This window comes from Lissotriton helveticus, chromosome 5_1 (genome assembly GCF_964261635.1).
Source record: "Lissotriton helveticus chromosome 5_1, aLisHel1.1, whole genome shotgun sequence".
NCBI lineage: Eukaryota > Metazoa > Chordata > Amphibia > Caudata > Salamandridae > Lissotriton > Lissotriton helveticus.
In genome coordinates, this window is record NC_136065.1 from 1,881,874,507 (window position 1) to 1,881,902,141 (window position 27,635).

The following is a 27,635-nucleotide window of genomic DNA, read 5'->3' on the forward strand; positions in this document are numbered from 1 at the left end:
CTTCTTCTCTTGAGACCGGCCTTTCATTTGTATTCCCATTACTAACCATCGACCTTGTGCCAGTAGAGAAGGAGCTGCTGAGAACATCCCAATGTCCTTGTATTTTAGCAGAGTACCATGGTCTTCGCACTGGCTGGAACCCTGAAGTTGAGCATTTAAAGTGAATAAACGAACAGACGCTTTGTGGGTTTCAAATTGTATCTGCAGTTGAGTAAAACATTTAGATACCGTTTCTAAAAGGCTGTTATTTTAATTCAATTAAAATAAAACAGCAAACACAAAAAGATAAAAAAAATAGACAAATCACAGACTCGCTATTGTACAGGCAGGGACTTGCGACTGTACTAAGAAACTGAATATAAGCTCACAGCCCGCCACTCTTCCGTCATTTTCAGGTGGCGATTGCATCTCCAAATATATTGCCTTACAATCGCTCTCTGTAGCTGTTACGGCTTTAAACCCAAATGCCATTCTCTTGCTGGGGTACGAGACATTTTGATGTTTGCATACTTACCCCTTTGTCCACATCACTTGACTGATTTTTATAGGGTTGTCATCATATGGACTGCCTTCTGAACTAGACTTCACTCAATAATGGTTTTAAGTACACTTTATTGTAAACAGCCATGTGCCTTCTTTACGTTTTTGGTTTCAATTGCAATTTAAATCCATATGACGGCACCAATCTAGAATGAACGAGAGACACAAACGCGTGCATCTGACAAGAACCCTTATTTGTGATTTTATAGCTTTCATGGGATGTGTAGAACATGTACATTATGACTGACACACATATGGAAGTAAAGAGATAAAGCAATACGTCTAACCTTTTCTTATTAAAGTACCATACACTATGTAACTTTCAGAAGAGGTAAACCATTTTATTTTTTAGCCCTACACAGTAACATTTTATGTAAAAGTGCACATAGGATATACAGTATCAAAAGAGGAAAGAACAAGTACAGGTCCTTTCAGTTGAGGTTTGAAAAGCTTTAAAGCAAAAGTCCGAAGTCCAGCTTTGAATCAATGTCCAATGTTAGCCTCAGTGAAGGAAGGTGACAATGCTTTTATGATGGCGTAGAGGTAAGACGATGGGCTCAAGTAAAGACAATCCAGAGTTGCTTCAGTGACTCCAGCCCATCATTCCAGCGGATTGTTTCACTGCTAGAAATGTTAGGAGGATAAACTCTTTGTGTGAGTAGACCAGTCAAAAAGTCAGACACTTTTCATTCGTTGGTTCGTCCAATCATGGCACTGGAAGACCACCAGAATAGTGGCGGTGTCATCTACTTTTCTTCTTTGACCCTGATGCAAAAAAGAATGGCTGGCCCGCTTTTACATGATAATGCATTCTCTACCATACAGTAGCTACTGTTTATTATTTTGATAGACAAATGCATGATTAAACAATTTAGAAGTCTGGCTGAATTCCAAAATGAGGGCGCTGCTGTCTAACATATTACTGTTGAGCTGATGAACACTGTACACAATCTGAGTATGACTAGGACCAGGTGATGAGTGGGTACAGTAGCAGGTCAATCCAATAAAAAATAATTCAGATAAAAATTCAGTTTTGTATCTGGGGTTCACAAAATGCCCATTTCTGCAATATATCTTCCTTTGATTATTACCTTTCCCGTGACTTACTATGTCGAGAAAAACACACAAACACAGTGCAGTAGATGTAATAAGATGTCCTCTTCGTTACAGAGAAGTAGGCTTTTCAAGAGCTTCTCCTAAGAACAGAAAACCCCATTGCTCTAGTTCTTCCAGAGCCCTCTAGGGACAAGCACAAACACAACCACTCAGCTCAAATTTAAAAAACGGAGGGGGGAAGACACTACGAAAATAAAAGTCTGTACCTCCCCCCAATACCCTGTGTAAAATATTATTTTGTCACTCTTTTATGTTTTCTCTCTTCAAGTAGTGTACAGTCCTCAAGCCTCCAGTAACTGCACAATGTACGCATTTTTCTTTTTTTACAACACGCTATTTAAATATATACAATGCAATGGATGGACATTCAGTTTGTAAACAACAATTACAAGGTAGTATTAAGTACCTGACCCTTTTTCTGCTATTGTGTAGAACAGTTATAAATCTAGATATATTGTACATACTGACAGCAGTTACAAAAAGCAAGGCGAGTAGCAGCCGGGGAGCCTCCTGTTTAGCATAGAGGACTTGATCTTCATTACTTTGGGTTATGTGAGAAAATGCTTTAACCCATGGATGTTCAATGCAAGTAGAGGAGGGGCAGCTCTAGGGAACATTCTCAGGACAACAAATAGGAGTTTAAATTCACTGTACGTAAATGTATCTTTTGTGGATATCCTGACAGTGTGTAATGGATACAGCCCTCCAAGAAGTATGTGGGATATCCCTACTTTACATCCTGAGCAGGGTTCTCACAGTTCTTCAACCCTTTTCGAATCTGTCATATGTATTTCTGATTGCTCAAGCTGCCATCGACAACAGATACTGACTCCCCGATGAAAGCCTTTCAGCTCCACAGGTCCAAGACAAAGTAAGAAGACTGATACAAACATTTCTTTGATCCCAAAATGTAGACCCTGGGCATTTTCTTAAGAAGAATTGCATGTTAGAGCACAGATACCTTGAAGCATTTCCTACTCATGCGTGCCTTGCTGGATGGGTCCTCTGCCTTCCTGTGCACACACTTTGAAACCACACCTTTCACATGCCATGTCTCACTTCAAAATACATGTGTAAATTTGTTCAGGATTAGTCTTCTCATCTGCATCTTGTCCTGATGGTCGGGAATCCTGATCCCCGAAAAGAACAGAATCGGTCAGATCTAGATTTTGAACAGAGAAAACGTGGAAAACAACAATCTGAAGAATTCTACTGCGCTAGACATTTTAGTTTATTTGTGGAGTCATTACTTGATTCTTTCATACAGCAGTTATAATCTGCAGACACGCACCCACAGACACAATCAAGGGGGAAAGAAATATATATAAAACAGAGGACCTTTGCGAGTGTATGCACAGTAACAACCTTCAAAGGGCTCAAAGTTATGCCTCATTCTTATTAATGCCAACATGTGTAATCACACCACACACCCCTGGTCCTGATGCATAGTCTTCAAAGCTATAAAAAGTATATTTTCTTTCACTGGAACAGTCACAAGAGAAATGTCCATCCATCAAAAGAACTTGACCCCTTTGCTGTCGTTGAGCATTATGACTTCGGCCTTGTGTTCCAGCTGGAGGTGCTGCAGAGATCGAAGTAGCATAGACTCGTCTAAGCCATGGAATTCTGTGGAGCGACAAAAAAAGGTGTCAATGTACAGTTGTGCAGGTGCTCGATCTGTGTGTGAGGGTAGACAAGGTGCTTTTCAATGTGCTTTTGTTAGCACATATAATGGCGCTACTTCAGCCAGTGGCCATCTGCTCTCATGTCCTCTCTTGCAAACTGTTAAGTGATGCACTGTTTTAATAGGACTTACAACAAACGTGGCAAAATGTATGATGTGCCTCGCATATGGCAAAGTGTTAAGCTGTATATTGGAGATCAGCAAGATCTGGTGTAAAATGCTGCCCTCATTCCGTAACTCAGATTCCCTTCTGGGAGGGACACAGTCAAGTAACCTAAATGACTAAAAATGCTCAATTTTTGCCGGTGTTCAAAAGTAGGTAACCCAATATACTGCCATAAAATTACGTCGATTAAACCCTGCAAAGAATGTACAAATATGTTGCTAGAAAATATTCTGCTCCATTAGGTATCAGTTATTACGACTGGCGCAGCAAAAACAGTTCCAACCAATAAAAGTACTGTTACTCAACACTTTCAAGTATATAAGACATCATTGTGCCTGCTGTGCCAACTGCAGTGTCTGACGTCAGAGACAGGCTTATGTCCACAGAAGCCTTTCTACATATCTACCATCTTTCTCAGACACACCCTGTCACGACTCCCACCACAACCTTGTACGATGAAACGTCCATATCTTTTAGGTTAAGATATAGTGAACTTTGAAATGTAGATATTGTCTTGTAACTGATTTAAAAACTGAAAAAAAACCTTTTGACATTCACCTTGTACCCATGTCACCGAAAGACAATACCCATCTGTGAAAACCTGCCATGGTTGCACCCATGTTTCAAGCACCGTCATTGTTGTACGCAAACACTGGATATATTGTACTATTTGCTTGAGATTTGACCTGACAAAACTACAGAAACAACCTAGTTAATAGTAAGATAAGAGCAGCAGATTGGCATGCATCATATTAATTCATATTTATTTTTACACTGCTGCAGATGAAAAATACTTATAGTTCCCAGAGCTTCTCATCTGAGTCCTTCTGAAAAGAAAGGATATTCGGTTGTTGCCCTGTGAAAAAATATCTTGTAAGTGCATAAGAAGACCATTTCTTGCCTTAATCTCCAGACATACATGGGCTTTCAACAAAATGTTGGATTTACAATGAGCTTGAGAGATGCAGACAGGAGCAAATAAATAAGGCTTGAGAAAACGCAGCCAGGCGCTTTACCTTCTTTTTCAGTGTCATCACCACAGGTCAGCTCGTAAAAGGTGAAGACGGAGTTTGCCATTCCATTCTTTGAAACCTAAGGAAAAAAATGTATTCAGAAAATGGCTTCTATAGGCAATGACTCAGTATTGTATGCTTGCTTGTCACCATGGAGTCTAGATAACACACTTGGCTTCTCTGAGACCTCTGCATTGACAGTGAAAGATAGTGTAAAACTTGTGGTCTGCTAGGCTTCAAGGAAGGGGATACTCATCATGGTCCGGCAGCCCAGTCCTTAGCTCATGGGTATGTAAACAGGGAAGGTTGGTTTTGGCATGGCTGAGTCGACCACCTTCGTTACTTTAACAATAGCCCATAAAGATTCACTAAAATTAGCTAGATGAACAGCACATCTCGCTGAAGGGCTATCTTGTTGTCAATCAGTCAGTCTTTCGAAGTGCTTTGGAATATGTGCCTCAAAAAACGAATAAATGGGTCTCTCTACACAGACAATTATCATAAACATGTAAATTGTTATGGAATACATTAGATAGATCTGTGCCACTTCAGTCCTATTTCATGTTTGTACTGTCTGACATGTAGTCAACAGGTGCTTAGCTCATAGGAGCAAGCTTGATAGCTTTTGGGCTTTAATATGTGATGCTCCTTGTTAGGGTCATATATTTGGCCCACAAGGACCTTCAGTGCGACACACCATTTAACTAAGGGCCATATGAAGAGTTTGGCAGTCCATGGACTGCCGTACCCACAGTTGTGGTCCACCGTCGCATTACGAGATGGACAGATTGCATCTGGAAAGACCGTGGCTGAACCGCTGACACCGCCAGCACACCCCCTGGGTCGTAGAAGAGCAGCTTCCATAGGGCAATACAGGGGCATTTCACAGTCATCCATATTACGAGTTGGCTTTTTGACAAGCTGACTGGTGTGGCGGAACCGCCAGATTAAAGTCAGCGGAAACTAAGGATTTGGGGTGCGCACTCATCCATTTCCTGTTCTTTCGGTCAGAGTTTGATGTGGATCCCTTTCTTCAGGTCCCCCCTTCACAGCAGCATCTTCATCCTAAGGACTACGGACCTATTTGTGGTGATATACAGACGAGTACTTTTTGTACCATATACCCACTGTCTGGACTGCCCACATGTGGGACAGACTCCGGCAATGGGTAGGTGGTATTTTTCCACATGTATCATGCATATGTGTGCATACGACACTTATGCAGTTGAAATGCTCACACAGGCATCGATACATATGGAAAAGTAATCACTACTGCCACAAGATCTCCGCAGCCTCATCACGGGCACCGTGGTGAACTCGAAATACGGCAGTCAGAAGAGCACTGGTGCAGCAGTTTCTAGAGACAGCGGTCGCAGTGGTCAGGGAGTCAGACAGCCAAACTCGTAATAGGGCCCTAAGTCTTCTCTGCAAAAGGAAAGATTAGCTATTCGAGGCATCATTTGTACAACTATTAGTAAACCCTTTTAGTTTTAAAGGCCTGCTGCCTACCTCCATATACCCATTTCATTTCTGCACATGAAAAACAATCCCACAGCACCCCCCAATTATCGCCATTATGTGAAACTGAAGAAACAATAATCAAAAAAAATATGACCACGAATCAAAATTGAAGGAATCCCATTATCAATAAAAGCATTATAGAGCAATAACACAATGTTCATTTTCAAAGTTAAGACAAGGCAATGTAACATTAATTAACAATGACTGGCAAGGTCAATAGTACTGGATGCGTTTTGAGATCAGGCTAAAATATTTGAAAGTAGCCTTATGCTATGAAAAGGCAAAATAAGCAAGCAATAGAAAAGCCAGCAGGTCTGGTGCCGGCTGCAAATTCTTGGATTTGACACCGTTTCTGAAACGTTTTTGTAAACATGTTCAAGGGGGCTACTTTTTGTGTGTTTGTGCACACTGTGCAAGAACAGAATTCAGTCCCTCCCAGGGGGTAACCAAATAGGTGAAGTGGACGACCCTGTGCTTTACGCTGTGTGTTGCTGTGGGCATAGGAAACATGTGCATGGTACACCGAGAAACCAAAACCTGAAAACAGCTGTCTGAAAGACCTGTAACTGAGTATATCATGTATATTATTTTATTAAAAATCGAACGGTTTTAGCTAATGCCAGACTTAAATATCATTAATTTCTACATCTACACGTTAAAGAATGTAGTCCTTAATAAATTCGTGTACTTTTAAGCTGTAAGATAGTCTCCCAAACACTGCAAAGGAAGAACTTTGTAGGAGGTGCATGGTAATATGTAAGAAATAGTATATGCCGAGGCGTTAGAATGTTCTGTTAGGGGTTTGAGTACTTTGTTGGCAAAAGTTGCTGGAGGCTGCTATAGGGCCCTTTGGGAACTTGCTCTTGAAGTGAGTGAATAATGAACATTTGACTCACAGTAACTCTCAACTTCAATATATCCCAAATACTCAGCCCTTACCACATGCAGGAGAAAACTGGATCTCCAGAAAAAAAGCTGAATTGACCACAAATGCAATCATTGGAGAATTCCAGAGACCTCAGGTTATAAGTAATGAACGGCCTGCATGCAGAAATTGTACCACTGTACTACACAAAGGGACTACTTGCTCTTACCCATTGATAAATAAGTTTGCCCCATTCTTCTGGTCTCCGCCACATGATGAGAAAGCTGCTTTTAGTTTTATCTAACCACTCCAAATTTCCTGAAACAAAACAAAAAAATGTTTACACCAGAACTCACAAAGACAGACCAATAACAACTGTAAGGAATGTGAAACAAGAAGGTTCTAAAAAAGAAGAATTACATACTTATCCCTGGGCAGAACATATTCTAAATCCTTGAGCACAGAAAAACCATTCATTCATAAAACAAAATCAAGAGATTAGTGGGCACCTCGTTTTCTCCGAATCGTGCAGCAGTTCTCAAGAGAAATAAAAGTAAATGTTTCATAGGTATAACAAATAAATGTCTGGACCCAAAAGCAGTCAGGCGAGCACACAGGCCATTTACAGGATCTTTAAATCTAGAAAACAATGCTTGCAGTATCTTGTCACATGCCAAGTCTGATGGACTCCTCAACAAAGCCTGAAAATAGTCCCTAGAAGATATAAAATGCTGAGGACGCAGCTAAGGTGGCAAGACTGCGCCCTACATGCACCATCACTATTCAGATATGTTCGGATCTGTGCCATCCTCAGCACAGCGCCACTAAAATGGCTCTGCAATTTTGGTCCTTTATTGAAGATGGCTTTAAAGGAGGAAAATAACATTTTTCACTTACAGGACTTCCTATCTATAAAGATTACCACATGCAAGACCGTTTTTTAAAAACTGAAATATTTCACTCCACTAAAATTCAGCTTTGGAAAGAGGGGTTAAAATCAGAGGACGAAGTATGTGGGACTCAACAGGAGCGCTCCTACTTTCATTTTTCTATATTTCCACTACTTTTTGCAACCTTTTTCAGTTCCAGTACTTTTCACGACTTCATCTTTTTGTTTTACAAATTCCTCCCAAAAAGATTATCTCTCACACTGGTATATAGTCCCTGTCGCTAGCTAAACTGATGTATGACTAGTACACTTTATAGGCTATGCCAAGACCTTCTTTTAACAAAAGGTGACAACTGCACCACAAGAGGATAAGTACCAAGCAAATGGTTGACTTCTTCAAATAACTCCCCAAAGAGCCTAACTCGGGTCTAAATTAATTCACTCTCCCATAACTAGCCACAGTAATCCCCCTGGACACTTGCAGTGCTTGTACACTGCACAGACTCAAAGGCAGGCCACTGGTACTCAGAGGACCCTCAGACTGAATCTCACGGTCTTCTGAACGTGTCACTAGAAGCATATAGATTGACTAAATACAGCACCTGGCTGCTCTTGGCCTTTCACCTGGAGGGTTCAGAGTCCACTAGGGAGGGAAAATGTTAACACAATATAACATCTGACAGCATCTTAGAGCTAAATAAAATAAACACATTCGTGCTCATAATGATCTGGGAGGCCTCCACATCCATAAGCCACATAAATTCCAGGATCATTCATGGATCTATTGCTTCCCAGCTAGGAAGAGAGCAACTCTTTTTAGGTCGAACCTACCAGACAATGCTAATTGTCTGGTTGGAAAAGACTTATTGTAATCTTACGTAGAACATACAGGGGCTTATAGCCCACACATTGCTTACCATTAGTTGCCTTTATAGTCGCTTTCATCTGCTTACTTCTTATTCAATGGCTTTCCTTGTCCAAGCTTATTTATTTTGTGGCTGTCCTCCCTGGAGCATAGTCTCTTTACCATCCCTCTGACTGACAGGCTTCTTATCCTTCCACTGCTCACTTTTAAGGAACTACTTTTCTCTTTTTGCTTCAGCACTCCATTGTGTGCTTCTTCTCCCCCAAAATGCTCACCCCAAGTGATCCATGTTGCTGTCTCCCTTGTTTTGTAAGCTCTCTTGTGTACTTCTCCCCTGGCAAACTCCCTCCCTGTGGTGCCTTCTTGCTTGTGTGCTTCTCTGCCTGTTTTCCTGTTGTTCTCCTTCATGTGCGGCTTTTCCCTTCCCAAGCCAACTCCCTGTTGCTTCTCCACGAACCGACACCATCTTTTTTTCTTGTTTTTTTTGGCGGGGAGGAGGGGAGAACCAGGCAGGAATTTGCTGTTGGCCCCTCTAGCTTAAATAAAACCTGCTTTCATACCACTTAATTTTCATTTTTTGATTTAGTTACAGATCTGTCTTGGATAGGTACATAAGAAAGAAAATGGCACCCCACGTAGTTTTTTAGGATTATATCTGTTATGAGCATGTGCACACCTACAACATTATGCAACCGTGTTTTTAAATTTATTTCTGGCCTTTCTGCATGACATATGCAAGACCTTTTGGCTTTGAGAATGATTGATAATGCGATTAAATTACTTATCACTTGTCTATTGTCCTTTAGTTCTTGAGTGGACATTTGTTACATGCACACTCTGTCTAAATCTCTCTGCGGGTATACAATTATGCATGGTGGAGCCCGACAATATGGGGTTCATATACTCAGCCAGCCAGGGAACAAGTTGGGGGTACACGTGGTTAGACAGCACCCACCCACTATTTTCACAGGGGGATGCCATCTACCCTGCCAAGAAGTTGGGCCTCGCAAAAATATGCTGAGATCATCCTAGTGTAGGTTTCAGACACCCGGACACTTTCAGCAGCGCTGGTAGGTTGTCTGCTATCATTCCGAGCATCAACATGCAGGCAGGGAAGGGGCCTTTTTTAAATGCATTTATTGATTTGTATATATGAAAAGCCATGTCAACAACAACACAACAACAAGGAAAGCACATCATACAGAGGCACAGCAAGAATGTAGCAAGGTGCAGAGGTCACCATCATGAACACGACATAGTCAGGAGCATGATAACATCAGCATATACATTGTATACATGTAAATAAAAGAACATGCCATATCCCAGGCAAGGGCATATGATGCAGAGTGAAAGGGATGGGTCAATGCAATGATCAGGATAGAAGCAGTGATTAATCTGGAGTATCAGGGTCTAGGGTGAGGAGGCGGTCCGTATGAACTGCCAAAAATCTCTTGGCCGGGATGTGGGTGGCTGTAGCTGTGCGTAATCCCCGCTGACGATGTCGCAATGTGTCATGCTTTAGAGCTGGGCCGCGACAGTAGCAACCTGGCCCCTACCCCAATGCACAGTGGTCTCACACTTAGCAAGCAGTGCCATTGACATGAGCCGCCGAGCAGACTTAGGAATATTGCCAGTGCAGCCTAGGAATACTAAGAGGGGGTCCAATGTAACTGTTACCTCCATCATGACTACGTTGTTGGAAAAGATAGGTGTCCAATAAAGGCCAATCAGTAGGCAGGTCCATGTCAAGTGTGTGAAATCCGCATTCGGGGCTGAACATTTCGGGCACTGGTCAGATCGTGCAGGGTCGAATTTTGTCAGAAGGGGAGAGGTATGCTTGGTGTAGAAATTTAAAATGTAGCAATTTATGTCTGTGGTTGACCAAGATACGTTGGGTTTGTGAACAACAGGAAGAACACATTTTGTATGTGAGTGGGGAACCCGGGACCACACCCAAAGCCTCCAGGACACGAGCCGTAGTGTCGCGCTTCATTGCAGTGCAGAGTCGGTATAACCTGGAGACCGACCGGTCTCCATCAGTGTCCGAGATGGCAAGCGTCAGAGGGGGGAAGTTGTCCAGGGCTCCGGGGTAGGAGGGGGAGAAGGGAGCGTAGGGTATTATGCTGCCATTGAAGCACAAAGTGATCCATGTATGAGGCATTTTGAAAACAGCTATTATGTGCACGAGTCAGGACATGGCCGTCAGGGAAAATGTCACCCATGGTATTAACCGGTTCCGTGCTGATGACGGAACCGCTCCGTCATCAGCCGCGGTGGCGCTGTGCTGATGACAGAGCGGTTCCGTCATGGCCCGCCCGACGCACCTGCGCGGTGCGTTCTATTGAGCGGGCGGGGCCATGACGGAACCGCTCCGTCATGAGCACAGCTCAACCGCGGCTGGTGACGGAGCGGTTCCGTCACCAGTATGCGCCCGCCGCGCGCCCCCCCCCCCTGCCCCCTTAGCGCTGCGGCGGAATAGCCGCCGCAGCGATGTAGTTAAGATTGTGTCGGTCCGTTGTACTAGCTTTTCATATGTGAGTAGGAATCAGGGTTGGGAGGTGACTTTCTTTTTTTAAATTCCACCTGGCCCAAAACAAAAAATTAAGTTAAGGGGCCATCAGGCCTCCTTTCGTTTGAGTATCCAGGCTGGGAGCCATCTAAAACCTCAAATCTAAAGGAAATGGAGGGGAACAAAGGCGCACAGTATGGTATCACTTCACAGGTACCTAATAGAGGCATGCTTTTGACTTTGTTCTGTTCCTGTATATAAAAGAGACGCATGCACTGTAAGAATGTCAAATATGTTGGTCTGTCCCCTGTATTGAGAGAAATAATTTTAATAGTATTATTTTGTTTTATTTCTTTTATAGCTCTACTCCTCCCAGTGCAGGCTGTCAGAGCACTTTACAACACACGTAAAGATTATACATGGACAATAAATAATATGTGTTTAAATCAAAGTACAGGATGTGTGACATAAGACCGTGAGGGTTACATGGTGTAGGAGTCATGTGCCCTTCAGAGCTTACTGTGCTATACTAGAAAGCTTTCAATGCATGAACTACAAGTAGCAAAATGATCTGTGTTAAAAACAGTGACTCTTCTGCATGCTTGCTTGCTTTGCAGGAGACACATTACCCCACCTATGGTACTTTGATTCAAAACTGGTGCTCGACAAAACACAGATCTCTCCAGTAAATGCGTTAACCTCCAGAGTTATCTCACCATTATTATTATTCTCTGAGATTTATTGGGCACACAAAGATCTCTGCAGCAGGTGCCTTAATCTCATAAGATATTTTAAAATGCAGACTTTGCAACCAATTAGGCAGAACAGATTTACTGCCACATTTCTCCTTGCTGCCAATTTCTTTGGGGCAGAGTTTTGATAAAATAAAAATACTAGTGGAGGCCCAGATTTTGAGACCGGGTTGCGTCACTTTTTTGGTACAACCTGCCACAAAATCTTACCTGTTAAATCCCGTAATGCCCTCCAATGTACTCTTGATAGAGCTGCTAAACATATGTCTGAGGTGTTAAGTGCTGATGACACTTCCTGTGAGGTTATGGGTTGTGATGACACTTCCTCTGAGGTCATGCGCTGTGATGTCACACACCATGATGTAACCTGCATACTCGCTAACTTGGTTAGTCCCTGCACAACTTTTTTCAGGACTAGTGCCTTGCAGACAGCTGAAGGCCAAACTCTTCAGAACACTGCACAAAATTACTACCCACCTTTTTTCCTGAGTTCTTCTAAAACCACCTGGATTGATTCCATGGATAATTTACCTGTTCTACATTAAGGAAATCTGCAGTATAAATCGGGCACATTCAGAGCATTTTCAATTCATACCAGTTTAAAGACCTCTATTACGTACAGGCAGCTTCAACATCATCGCCAAAAGAGACTACCCTTATAATACACATTTATAATCTACGTGAACTCATGAGAATTAGCTAAAATGATATAACAGTATTTCTATTCAACTAACCCTATGCCATTTAGGTTCTCACTAAAATAGGCAGGAGGAAATCAAAGAGCAGGACGTAAAGTGAGCTCGTGTACGCTCCTGTGTAAACTGAAAACCTTCCAAAGAACAGGACGGACAGTGCAGGTACGTAATATTCAGCTCTGTAAAAAGTGGTCTACTGCATCACCTGGCTTTAATAATGTTGATACTATAAATAAGGCGTACACACACACAGCACCTGATCTGAGAGATAGGTTTTGTTATTCTTCGTAAAGCGATATGTCCTCTTCTCCCTGGTGCTACAAGATACAACAAAGACAGACAGAAGGAACACTTTCAGGCCCCCTGGAAACGAAAGCCACAAGACAACTTTTAGGTGCTCCCCTCACTCTCAAACTCTCATGACCCAGTTCTATAGCTTCAGCCCACAAATGAATCAGCGGTCACAAGGAGCTCCTTCAAAGAAGTCTGCAAGTGTACACCTTGTGGGATATATCAAGACACCTCTCTTTAGATGGCCCGCGGCCATGTCATGGGTTCAATTGCTACTCCCTCCTTATCATAAGAGTTACAGAATCGGTCTCTGATTCTCCTATTGCTTTACTGACCTCATTCTAATAAGTAAGCCAAATGACCGGCGATGCACCTTGGCTTCATTTTAGGAGATGGAGCACAATGGGCACCGCAAAGACAGCTTGTAGGTAACACCTATAATGGTCAATGCATCTAAGCAGTCAATCTTTTGCAACATGCATCCAAGCAACTCTCAACTTTGTCTGTCCATGTCCTATAAAGAATAAGGTGACATAAAAGAATCTTTCGATTCTTGTTTGCTGCTAGTGCTTACTTTTGAAGACAGAACAAACATGTTTTGTACATACCACTGATACTGTTCACTGGTGAGCCTAAAATAATCTGATTCTCTGAATGAAGAAGGCAAGGGGCTAATGGTAAGCAATTAAATGATTTGACCTAGTACAGGACCTTGGTGGTCTCCACAGGGATCAACTTCGGGTATATGGAACATGTAGAAGTAATGGACCTACCAGGATCTATATGGTAGGCCATGGTCAGTCAAAATCATTATGTTTCAATTGCCATGCTGGGTGAGCATGACACAAGCATACGTCATTCCATGATGCCACCCAGAACCCAGCCAAGAGAATGACTGAGATATCACCAACATGGATTATTCATCAATGTGCCAACTCTGTGCCATGTGTTCAGTACTCTAAATGTCCTGCTTTCCCATAGAAACTAGGAAAGAAGCAACAGTGTAGTGACACTAGATACCTACACAGCAGCATGCAGGAAAGCCACTTAGTATCAGGCAACAGTGGAGATGGGGAACAAGGCAGCAGCCAGTGGAAATGAACCCGGACAATGGGACTTTCCTGTCTCCCCCTTCCACCAGCATGCAGAAGGTGCTTGCTGAAGCTCATCAGGACATTAGCAATTTTTGTATCTGTTTATTCGCGTTTAAAACATGTGAAGTTATGCAATACAAATAGCAGAGAAGAATTAGAACTGAGTTTTTACAGCAACGCCCTGAAAGAAAACACTCAGTGAAAACAATTCTGCAGCAGTATAGTGTAGCATCTCGCCCCACAGGGAGCGACCAAGAGTGATCCATAATTCCCTGAAGGGGGTGACAAAGACAATTACATTCTCGCATGAACGAATGTACCCAAGTCAAACCATCTCTTGTGACAAAAATCAAAAGGAGGGGACGAGGGGCACCTCCCAGCACCCCAGCTGGCAACTACTACAATTTAACACACATCCTCGAAGCCCCAGACACATCTGGCCCACACCACAGGACACGGGGCCCCTCCGAGACCACTAGAGTTCGGCCACACATTAAATTCTGCTAAACTATGGCAGGAACAAAATCTTGGCACAAGGCTTCTTGAATGAAAGTTTTTTCTCCGTACTGCCACTGTGAACTCGGATTTAGTGATCTACATTCACAGCTTCTAATCCGTTGCTCTGCAGCTATGGCATCTTTATCAGGTATACCAACATCGTCAGATCAATCAGTTATCGTAACTTCTCCTGCCTGCCCCACTAACTCAGCTATCCTAACTCAAACTCTGCCATTATCCGGTAGTCGCACTGTCAACAGCCACAAGAACTTTAAGGATCACATCCTAGCCAACCTAGATGGGTTTGTCCTTTAATAACAAAACAGTGAAAAGCACATGTGTATATATATATATATATATATATATATATATATATATATATATTATATATATGGTTCAGAGGATTTCAAAAAGTTATAGTACATAACCATATTACACAGAAATGAAGGTAATTGGAAAACAAACGGTATCCTAAATTCTAGATCAGAAAATTTTCAAATAATGTAACAAAACATATACTAGACAGTTCTGCGAGGCCATATCTATGGCAATATAGTGATATACAAATCTTGCTGACATAACAGGTGTATTTGTAGAGGGCATGTTCATTGCTACGGATTGCTTGGCGTTGCTGACAGAGAACAGATGTACATTGTTACCTGGCTCAGTGGTACTCAGGTTATCAATCTTAGAAGGATAACATTCTGGGTTGACCCAAAGGATTCAACCCTGTGTTCATGGAAGGGGTGGGGGTTGGGGGGACACAGATCCTTAAAGTGGATGCACAAGACCTACAGTACTGACTTCGTTGTTACAGTAGAAATATCATAAACATGACCATTCCTGAAAGGTGGTTCTATACTTTGGCCATGATTCCTGTAAATAAGATCCTTATGCTTTTCACAGGCCTCTCGCCTCCAGGTCTCCATTTTAAGTCTATCTTACTATCTCACCACAGTAAAACAGAAATATGCTAATCTCATTCACTGTGTTTAAGATTATATGTACTTACGTTCCTGTACACCAATACCCCACTCATCTCTTATTTGTCATTTGTCACTCCTCTCCTCCAAACCATGCAGTCAAGCTTTGTTTCTTAGAACCTGCTTAGGTGACGCCTAAACGCTCACGTCCCTGCTCTGAAGCCATACCCAGTTATGTAAACAGAAAAAGATACGTTGTATTTTCTTGTTGTTGAAGATGGGACTCTCCTGAGCTTCCAAGATGGTCATGTTGAAGAGTTTGTTGTGTCGACAGTAAGAAAGAACGAGGGAGCACCATGCTGCTAGCTGCTTTTGTCGGGTGTCTACATTAGGCTGCAAACTAGGGGGAAAACAGAGAACATAGTCATCTTCCAATGCAGATCCCCTGTTTATATAATTCTGAAACACAGCATATTCTTATTTTTAAAGAAGCGTGCACGTACTCCACAGAATACAACATACGGTAAAGAAATAGTCAGGAGACAACAATGATTGTAGCTAAAGGCCAATTCACAGTCTCTGAATAACGGCATCTGGTGCAGCACTTGTATTCAAACATCTCTCCTCCGTGACGTCTACTTCAAATTCTGCAAGATCCCTCTTTCAACCTCATCAGCACATAGGTACAAGCCTGCACCATCAATATCACGTCAAGGCAAAATGTTGAATTCATTAAGGATGGTAAGTGATGAGTATGCTTATTTCAATTTCGGCCCCACCTTCTACAGTAAAAAAATGTGATAAAAACAACCCGTCCCTTCAATTCAGACATATAATCAAGCAGCCATACTCTGCCTGAACCTTAGATAAATTGACCACAAACACGGGATATACCTTCAGGCTCCCGCGGGAACACAGGATCAACTCCCACAAAGCATGCTGTGACTTAGTACTGCAGACTGAGTCAAGAAAGGTTTCTCCTCTTACTCAAATGCCATTCTCTGCAATGAATCTTGTGCAGGAGGGCAGAGAGAAGCACCATAGTAGAGGTAAAGGCCTGTGGCCTCACTTCTGTAACCCATTAATATGGAACAGAATCCTTACTTGGAGAACACCTTGCTGCGAGGTAGCCACAAGGCAACATGTTTAAGCTCAACACAAAAGCGAAGTGAATCAATCGCCTAAAATGGGTAAAGCACCCTTCAAATTATGTATTAAGTCTCTATTAATGTGAATGACTCTACAACATAAATATACTGGATAGTGATGAAATCATGGCATTGAAAAAGAAAAGCACATTTACAATATTTTAAAGTCACCTCAAATGAGACTAACAGCAAAGATCCAAGAGTAAATCAGCTCAACTTCCTCGTTATGTTTGATTTCTTATGCACCATTATGATTTGCGGGTATTCAGTGATTTACAAAGCAGTGACATTTGAAGGGACAATGGTCGTTCGAACCCAAATTCGGAACAAATGTACTAATAATTATTAGCAAACATTCTTTTTTTTAATTAATAATTCTATTGAGTTTTAACAACCAGTACAAAAACATCTGTCACTAAGTACAATAACCATCTGTCACCAATTATACATTTGAATTTACATGACCAAGCTCATTTCCTTTCATGATAGCTAGCGGCGAAGATCCCGGATAGGATTTCCATGCTGACCAGATTTCCTCCCATTTCTTGGGGCAGCCTCTACTCTCATAAACCACCTTCGCCACTTGAATGCACCAGTCCATGACTTTTTTTCCTATTTCGACACTTCTGGAGCCTACAGGGAGCTCCTATCATCTGGCTATATTTCACTTTGCCGCTATTAACCCCTTCCACGTCATGAGCGTTACCTGCCGTGCGCTCATGACGAGCTGAGCTCGTCATGAACCGCAGGTTTTTTTAAAACCGCCGCGCACAGCGGGAAAAGCTGCCGCAGCGATGCGGTTAAGCCCAGCGCAATCCATAATTTTGGATACTTTTCATATTGTATCAATTCCCTTTACATTCAGTATCAACAATAGCAGGCCTGCCACATTGTTAATACAGTCCTTCAACGTTGTCGAGTAGTGCTGCAGATTCGGGCATTCCCACACAATATGAAAGAAGACGACAATCTGACCACAATTTCTGACGCACATTTGTGTGGATAATTTTCCCATTTTGCTGAGGGTCGTTCTCGGAGTTGTACAAGTCTGAATCCTGCCCTTAAAGCGATCTCTCTTGGGCCCCTTAGAGCCTCCTGCCACTGCTCCACTTCAAATTCACTTATATCATGTTCCCAGTCAGCTGTTAATTCCCCAAAGACGTCTGAGGAGTTATTGAGCAGCTTTTTATACATGAGTGATGTTGCCCCTTTAGAGACGGGATTGGTCAATAACTCGTCCTCTAGTGGGGTCGCTTCTACCAGTGTGGTACCCTTTGTGATGTGTAAGAGCAGGGCATGTCTGAATTGGAGATATTTGAAGTACTCAGTGGGCACTAGCTGCTCATCTGCCCTGTGTATTTTTGCAAGCGATAACATCCCCCCTCACTCCCCTCACAGATCTCCAAATTTTGAGATACTGTTAGCATATATTCTTAACACCTCTCTGTCAAATGACTGCGTTGCCAACTGAACCAAATGTTCAGTTTGCACCAACCATTCTATACAAGCCAAGTTCAAAACTACACATAACAACCAGTGGATATTCAAAGGTCAGCACACAGACCCAGCATGTTCTGTGGCTGGGCTGCATCAACTGCAGATACGCGCTCTTAAAATTGGTACGAAACACATTTGATCAAACATAGAGCACAAACCATTATCCTACCGCATATAGTGTAATGTAAAACACATGACACCACTAAGCAATTTGCCAGATGCTAGGTACAGAGATATCCAATCTCAGTTTGCCCGAACTACATCCACCTCTGTCTCGGAGAGCTATCACTGGAAGAGACGGTCAACTTGAAGAATTATCTCACCACCATTGAAAGCTCGTCTCTATGCTCTCAAAGCCAAGTACATTGAAACTGATTAATTACTGGTCTCACCAGTCTCCTCTCACTAAACCACCTGGAATAAGTTGTCAAACTCACAAATGGAATTTGGTCCCGCCCATAACCAGTTCCCTCCGATCTGTACTGACACCCATGCAGTTTCGCAAACCACACTGAAAAACGTTCTCAGGCTTTATCCGTTTCAGCTCCTTAGGAAATACAAACCACATTCTCCCACTCATATGTCTTCGCCATTATTAATTGCTGGCCATGTGAAGAACAAACTGCATGTAGCACAACTCTATTGTGGGTCTCTTCATCTTAAAGTCTGCTGGTTGTCTAATTTCTTTTAGGAAATGTGAACGCATCTCAAGTGGCTTAGTCAAATTCACGATGTTCCCATTTACTCCTGAATCTAATGTATATTGCAATTTTATTACACTAGCTTTAAAGAAACTAAACTCAATTAGCGTTAAGCTAGACAAGTTCAAAGAGGACCTGCAAGTGGTTGTGGACTGGGTGGCGGCAAACTGCTTGCAGTTGAACGCCAGTAAGTCTGAGGTTTTATTGTTCGGGAAGGTCCGGGAGTTGTGGTCCGAGCAGTGCTGGCCGGATCGTCTTAAACCAGCCCCATCGCCCAAGGAGGCTGTGAAGAACCTGGGCGTGTGGTTTGACAGCGGCCTTACTTTTGACATTCAATCCAAACCAGTTTCAGGGGTTTGTTTTGGGCTGCTGCGAGGCTTGAAACCTTTGTTGGGTTTTTTCCATCCTGAAGTGCGTCAAACCATTGTCCAGGTGACAATTTTATCTAGACTGGACTATGGTAATGGGTAGTAATCTCCTTCTTATGTAATGCATCTCCCTGGCCCTCCCTGATGCTCTAGCTATGTGATGTCATTTATAATGTTAGGGTGGTTTTTACGTGAAGTGGGAGCAGTTAGAGAAGATGGGCTGAGCAGCCAGGAGGCTGCTCCTGGTGGGGCTTACATGAAGGCTTATATTAAGAACTTACATTAAGATTTGTATTGGAACCTCTAAGCTATAACTTGAAGAATAAACTACAACTACAAGAACTGTCTACTGGACGTCTTTATTTCTACATAATTCCCTCTATCTTGGCGCTAATAAGTCCAGTATCAGGCATCTGCAGAGAATACAGAATGCAGCGGGACGCATTTTGGTGGCACTTCCAAAATCTTGCTCTGTTTCCCATGTCCTTGCTAAACTACACTGGCTGCCTGTTGAAAAGCGCATCCATTTGAAGACACTTTGGGGTCGAATCCAATCCGTTAAAAATCACCGTCCGTACGACTCGCATCCGGACCTGTTTCCGTACGACTCGTACGGACGCCGTACGACCAGACGATTACGATCCCGACCGGGGTACCCGGACGCGAGTCGTACGGTCCACGTCAGGTAAGGGCGATTCGTACGGAAAAGCGCACAATTACATACACACCGTACGGCGCGTACACCCCATGATCGCAGGGGTACACGCGTACCCCTGAGATCATGGGGGGTACGTGACGTACACCCAGCGTACATGGGGTACGTGCCGTACACCCAGCGTACATGGGGTACGGCACATACCCCATGTACGCTGGGTGTACGGCACGTACCCCCCATGATCGCAGGGGTACGCGCCGTACCCCTGCGATCATGGGGTGTACGCGCCGCACCCGGGGGGTGGGGGCCGTTCCGTACCTGTTTCGGGGCGAACTCTGATTTTACGGCAGTTTCCAGCTCCCGTAGAAAAAGGGTCGTACGGAGCGTACCCAACACGGATCGTACTTGCCGGGTCGTAAAAAGCAGCCGCGAACCGTACAAACATCGTGTACAGCGGGTTCCGAGGCGATTCGTACAGGAATTCTATTCGTACGGTCCCTGGTACGATTCGTACGGATAGCTGCATTGGGTGTGGATCGTACTACGTCGTTCGTACGGGGACGGTTACGGGTACGATTCGTACGGAAAAAAATGCTTCGTACGACGATTCGGAGCGCTTTTTACGGGATCGGAATCGACCCCTTTGTGTGTCGCACAGGATTCTGACCCAACAGGCACCTTTAGGGTTGGCCAATCTGTTACAGTTTTACGTGCCGCGGCGCACCTTAAGATCTGCTGACCAAGCGTTGGTCAGTATTCCTTGAATTTTGAAAGCCAGAGCCGGAGGCCGTTTTTTTCGCAGTCTTGCTGCGAAACTTTGGAATTCGCTCCCTGTTTCTATCTATCCAGAACCATCTCGCATTTCGCAAAGCCATAAAGACCTGGCTTTTCCTGGCCTAACTCCTTAATCTTCTCCCTCTAGGCTCACGCTTATGGTCTTTGGTGGCGCTGCTACGCCCCGTCTCTGGGGCAGCCATGCGCAATACAAATCCGACTATAATAATAATTAGCAAACTAGCTTTCAGTCCATACCTGGAAAAATATAGTCTAATACTATATTATATATGAAAGATCGAACTAAGCACTGTAATTGAAAAGAGGCAGCACAGAAGAGCAGTGCTGGGGGTTAACTATTCTAGTGTTTGCAAAAAACTGAAATCTGCAAATTCTGCTTTATACTAGGAGCACTATGGAGTGAGTGGGGGGACCATTCCTGGTGAGTTGTAAGCTCGTACAGAGAACAGCACGTTTGACACTTTTTTTTACTATATGCATGCATCGCTTGATGATCCTTACTTTATGCAACATACTTTATTATAACTATGCCAATGGCTCTAGAGAGATTTATACGCCCTCTCCCCCAAGATATGAAGACAGAAACAAGTTTGGTGATCAGCTGCTGAATACGGATAGGTGGATGAGCGCAAATCACTTAAAACTGGATCCAACCAAGTCGGAAGTTAGGTGATCAGTGTGATTCTAGGTGTATGACCCAAGTTAATACGACCATTTGGGCAACCTCTGCTGAAGTCAAGACAATAAGCTCTCAATGAAGGGATGAGGTTTTTGTAGTATTGACTTCTGACTGTTACTATTATACTTGCTAAATTAAAAAGTGTCTACGTTTTGAACTTTCCCCTAAAAATGTAATTCCTTATAGCGACTGAAAGTTCAGGTCTTGACTTATCAAGTAGTGTCTACCTGGAAATTGATAGCAACTGGAGATGTGATTGCAAGATCTTCAGAATGCAGCAGCGCACGTTCTGTTGCACTGGCCAGCATGACCATGTGCCTGCAGCTATGAATACCCTGCACTAGCTTCAAGTGTTCAATTTAAATCACTTTCTTTGATCCACAGATAACTTTCTGGAAAAGGCCCCATCTGTGTAAAACATTGATTTAAAATACGTCTTCCCTAAAAAGTGCTGCATTCAGTCCGCCAAGTCAGTCATCAGATGCCAGAAGTCAGGGAACTAGATAATGTGGCATGTGCATTTTCGGTCTGCAAGGCAAATATTGGAACAGTCTCCAGTCAGCCATAAACTACTAGGAGGATCTTGCAAAGTTTAAAAGATTACTAAAACTCATCGGTTCTGCCAAGTATACTCAGGTCCTTACTCACTTTTACTATCAGGGTTTAATAGTTAATTTGGTAGTTTAAATTGCACTTTACAAAAAACTAACATAACTCCTGCACATATGGTGGAGCAGCAACAGATTAACAGTGATAGGTAAAATACCACCCCAAAAAATCGGTGACTCCATTTATTTCTCTTAACAAAATCAAAAACGCGACCTCTACAGGGAGTATAATCACACAGTGATAGGAAGGAAACATCCACAACCCAAGCACTATAGTTTGTGAAGATTTGCCACGTTACTGCGATGGAAAAACTCAGTTGTCTAGCCGGAATTAGTAAATATTCAAAGCAGGATGATGCTTATTTATAAACTTATGAACTAACGCAACCAGGAATCTTCTGTCCAAATAGCTTTTGCTCACTGCACTTTCTGTGATATAGCCAAATGAACCACTCCAACACAAGAGGGACATATTAAACCAAGAACTGGCAAAGTCAAAAGGTCTGGCCCTGGAAAACCAGCGATGTTTTCATAATTTTTTGCAAACATATAAAATATACATTAAAAGTCATACAAAGTAAAAACTATGCACTTTGAAGATGTCAGGCACGGTAGCCACCATTAGGTAAAAAATGAAGCACTGCAAAAAAGTATATATATATTATATGAAGGCAGAGATTTGCCTACCAGACCTAACAGTGAAATGGACTACTTTGTAGGCAGAGGTGCACATGTGTACAAAGAAACTGCATTACTCACAGTAAAGAAAGCCAATGGCAAAAAGTGGGCTGAAAACGGCCCCTTGTGTTTGCTTAGAGGGGGGGGGGGAGAAGTAAACTGCGAATGGCACTTGAACATACCAATGGATAAAAAGAGCACATTTGTGTATATAAATACACATATATTCATATTCTTATTTTTTAGGAAAAATGGACCTGACGAAACAACTAACGTGTTCTCTAGGCTAGACCAAAATAAAAAACAAGGAACTGGTAACAAGATGCTGACATTTCAAAATAGCCAAAATATAGAACTTTTCTGAGAAGAATCGAACTGTATATTCAATTGTTTCACAAATGCTAATGAAAATATGAAAGACGTTCTTTTGTGTCCTGTTTTACATTTGCGCTACATCAATGTGCCTGTTAAACAAATAGGCAGATGTATGTGTGTAGCTTGCCCTGAAACAGAAAGGCTGGTGAACATTCTATGTGGTGAAGAGGCATCCTTTTTCCTAGGCTGCATCAAGCTAGCATGTCTCACCTACTCTCAAGGAGAACTGGACAAAAACCGCAGGTTTTACAAGCAGTTCTGGAGAGATATTTTTAATTCTTTCATTGATGTTCAGAATGAGGCTGATCAAGGAACTGTAGGGTAACCAGCACATTTCTGCCTGCAAACACCAATTTACTCAGTAAGAGCATTTGGGTTATATCTTGAAGGAAAGATGCTAGCCATGCCACAACAGTGCTCCAAAACTAGAGGTGATGGACAGAATGCAGAACAATGTCATACATTCACCCCAGTAAAGAGATCTGGGCCTAAATCCATCGTTTTTTTGCTCACCATGCCTTTCCAGTTTGAACCCAGCTATATGCAAATCAGTCTTGACCCTGTGCCCCATGGGAACAGTCCAGCCCGAACTGCCAAGCCAGGTCCTCCCTGGACTGGAAACAAGCATCCAAGGACCGGTTTCGGGCTTTCAGCCCTCATCAGCCTGGATAGCTTGATTCCAGTGGCAAAGTGAGCAAGGGACTCACGTCTGAGCATACCCTGCCACACTTATGGCGGCCAAAAGCGGTACAAAAGGGGGTGGTGATGGACGGGGCATTTGAATCAATCAAACACTCACACCCAGAGATTTCTAGAGAGGGGACATTATAGTTGCCTCTTTCTGTGATTTGGGTCCCTACGTCTTGACAAAGAGAGAGTATGCAACTCTGCTAAAATAATGCTAATCTCTTTTTTTTAGTCAAGATAACATTGTTCACTTTACAGGGAACAAACTCCAAAGTAGGAACTTCCGGCAACTCCTCGTTAGAGAGGGCGATACATTAGAAAATCTTCTTGCCTGGCTGGTAAGGAGGGAAATGACTAGTACTTACATCACCGGTCTGCAAAGCTGATGGGGTCCACATGCTGTAAGCGAAAGGGCATTTATTTGAGCGGGCTTTTTCTCACTGTCCCTTCCCTAGATCCGTTGAGAACATAAATGAGTTGGTGGATATGAGCAGACTCACAAAGTTATCCAGAAAACAAAGAGATGTTCGGGACACCCCTGCTAGCAGAAAGGAATTAACCTCGACTGCTAAGACTACTGTGGCTGAAAAAACCATGGGGGTTGTGGGGGCATGGACTTCCATGACAGCATTGTGGGACATTTTGTGAAATCTTTATGTATGGCTGTTTTTGGTTCTGGAGGAAACTATAAAAATTGGCCCACTAAAGGACTCAACCCGTAATAAAGAACAGACAGACTAAAAGGGACTTCATCCCTTCCCCTGCCTTTAGTTATCTAATAGGGGTTTGCTGTTGCTATATGATATGTTTAAAGACAACATGTTCAAACCTTTCACAGACCTACAGAGTCACACCTGCATCGTTGTCAGTTCAGGTGGTACCATCAACTTGTACACAGCTGAAGAATAGTCTGGGTACTGCATTGTATGCCCAATCTCTTTCTACAATAATGGGGCAGAACAAGTGCATTGTTTCAGGCCAGTATATTACCTTGGTTTACGAACTGTGCTCCAAACCTACTGGCGGTATTACTATATTCTTTTGCCAGACCCAGTTGTCTTGCACCCTACATAGGAGTCTCTCCTATGAGAGAAAATGGAAGTCACTACTCGACAGACAGCGGCCTGATGGAAGCAAGACTTAAATTCACATATTTTCAGATCTTCCACGACTGATACTGGGCTCCATATACTAAACTTTGAAAAAAGCTTGCCTATACCATGAAGCCTCCTGCTGTTGATATCAGCAAACTGAACATGTCCTGTATTGCTCTGCCATGTAGTGAATGCTGGCTGCTTCTTGAAACTATAACTTTTAATTTGTTGCGACACTAGCCATCTTACGTGATACCTCAGACACTGATGAGGTCAGTTCTCACTGACAGTGATTAATTGTTGCATTACTAGTCTTGGCTAACGTGTGCGTTCTCAAATACTGAAGGTCTCAAATTGTGCCATCTCATGGAAAATGGTTATCTATATGCATAAGGCATCCTATGAAAGACTCTTACGTAGAGTGTACAACACAATACCCATCTTAGAATACGCAGGCTGTTTCTCGGCCATGACACCTCTCCCTCATACTTTTTCCTTCTTTCAACAAACATGTTTCATATATGTGCAAGGTTTCAGCAACGTCTATCTTTTGTACGATTGCAAAAGAACACTGCAGGTATCTGATGTGAAGTCCGGCTCTTGGATTGTTATCATGTTGATGATTATATGGGAACTTCAATATTGCATGTTTCTTGCTGCTGAGGGGTTCCGTGTTCGCACTTTGTATATTCTTGTACGGGTGACACTATGGTTGGTTTCTAGATGTGCGTGTGTGTGTTGTTTACTTCCTGTTATTAATAGTATGGTGGGTTTCCCTCCCCTCCTTTTGGCCCCTCTCTCCAGGCTACTTTATTTACCCTCCCCTTTCTTCTTGTGTACTGTATCCCATCTCCACATTTTGACAATTTTGCCAGTAGTTCTAGGACTTGGGCCAGGATGCATATTTCCATGCATGACTGAATGCTTTGTTCAAGATGCTGTGTACACATTTTGTCCTACTGAAGGTCTTGTATATTGTCTCATCTGCAACTTTCTTTAAAAAAAAATTCTTCCAAAAAATGATTCTTTAGCACAGTACTTACTGGCTGCTAACAGATTACAGTTGAATGTAGTTATATTTCACACCAACATGAATAAAAGGAGTGTGTTTTGGCATTGCAAATGTAGGCTATAACCCACAATTTATTCAAGCTGATTTAGGCAATAGCACACGAGACATCAAACTGGTAAAATTGCTCTAGGCTAAACCATTAGTTAGCTCGCATTGGTACTAGTGTGCTCCTGGGATATGGACATGTGTACTAGGCAATGCTGTCCAACTTCACTCACTTTTGGCTTAGTGACAGAACACTACACCTGTTGGCTGAGTGGAAAGCTATTGGGTTCGGTGGTTGGATGACGACAGAGAGTAGGTTATGACACTATATGGGGGCAAGATGTTGTTTTATTTAAATGACGTATATCGTAGTCTAGAGTGCCTAAGAAGGGACCTGGCAAGGGCTCATGGGCCTTACTGGAAGGAAAAAAATACCCCACACCTCCCAGCACCTGGCTGAGTAGTAAAAACAGTGATAACTTGGCTAATGTTGGCCCATTTTCCCCTTGGGCCCTAGTCCCACTACTTCTGCAGCATCATTTACAGCTACGCTATTGTGTCTAATTTGTTGGGAGTAGTGGCCGAGTTTCGGTATGCTTTGTAGCATAAAAATTAACTAAACCAAGTCTGTTCTTTTCTTTGTAAGCTCTCTAGCCTAGGTTAGGAGATATGTAGTTACTATTCTGCCATTATCATAGAAAACGATTGTTCATGGTTTTCCACTCAGAAAAGAGGTCCTGTAAATTGAACATGTGATGGTTTGGGGCTGGCTTCAGAAAGTCTATGGACTTCTAGACAACCCTTGAGCTATCTCTTACGAAACCAATCACAATTGCTACCATAATAATTCTATGTCTATCAGCATTTCTTGTATGTCTTGCTGAGAAAACGACTTAAGAAATTAGATAGCATACTTAGGAAACTGCTAGGGGGCTCACAGGGGAGACTCGAAACGATGAACCAGAGATATGAGGATGGTGCTTTATTGCGCAACTTCAATTTACTGTTACCTTGTTCTTTTGACTTCACTGTTCAAGGGTTTGTTAGATGGACGTGCACTAGAGGAATAATCTGTGATCCTCTGACACAGTTGCATTTTCCACTCTGCACTCTGCATCTTGTTACATTAGCTTGTCAATGCCATCAAAGGCAAAGCGTCACCAGGCTGTGTTGCTGCCTGATTCATACCACTGGAAATCATTTTCCCGTTCTGGAATAGGAAGACTGGACACTGCGCCAGAATAGTGTCCTTTTCTTCACTGAGAAGTGAAAGAGCCCATGATAACATTGTTTTGGAGACTGATCAGTTTCTTAGCTCAGAAAATTGGTGAAAGCTTCCAAGGCCACATCAAGCTCTTTCTCAAATGCTCCCTGGGTCTCAAATATGTTGGTTGCCCGGCAGGAAGTAACTAGGTCAGAGAGTGAGGTCTCTGTGTTGTGTGGGATTATCCACTCATCTTTCAAGATAAAAACTCCAATACTATTGGCCCGTGAGGCGACACGCTATTCAGGGGAAATCATAGAAATATAATGGGCCAAAGCATGTACATTCTTCAAGAAGGTCTGAAGAAATACCAGATTCAAAGCCATACAATTTATATTTGACCGCATGCATGTTGCATAAAATAAATCCCTCTAAGAGCTAATGGATGCTCTACGTTTAGGCACAAAAAGCCACCTTTGAACACTCAATCTGGGACTTCTAAAAGGTTTGAGAGAACTGGAAGGCTATTGTTAGTAGACCTGGGGAGGGGCAGGTTATGGCAGCACCATATAATCCACAGGCATGCCTCTTAGTTGCACACCCTGAATCAAAGAAAAACAAGGTTTGAAAGAAATAGAAGGCATTCACGTTGGTCCTAGTAGGGATAG

General features: G+C 42.7%; 1 protein-coding gene across 1 annotated transcript in view; it reads right to left on the minus strand.

Annotated features, from left to right (window-relative positions):
• Positions 1 to 856: 856 nt before the first annotated feature.
• The window catches only part of VPS25 (vacuolar protein sorting 25 homolog), a 37,882-nt gene continuing 11,103 nt past the window's right edge, over positions 857 to 27,635 (minus strand). The window contains exons 2-6 of the mRNA XM_078645360.1: positions 15,676 to 15,821; positions 12,398 to 12,451; positions 7,135 to 7,223; positions 4,523 to 4,598; positions 857 to 3,282 (exon numbers count right to left, since the gene is read on the minus strand). Of these exons, the coding sequence (XP_078501486.1) occupies positions 3,170 to 3,282; positions 4,523 to 4,598; positions 7,135 to 7,223; positions 12,398 to 12,451; positions 15,676 to 15,821 (478 nt within the window). The 3' untranslated portion in view covers positions 857 to 3,169. The remainder of the gene's footprint in view (positions 3,283 to 4,522; positions 4,599 to 7,134; positions 7,224 to 12,397; positions 12,452 to 15,675; positions 15,822 to 27,635) is intronic.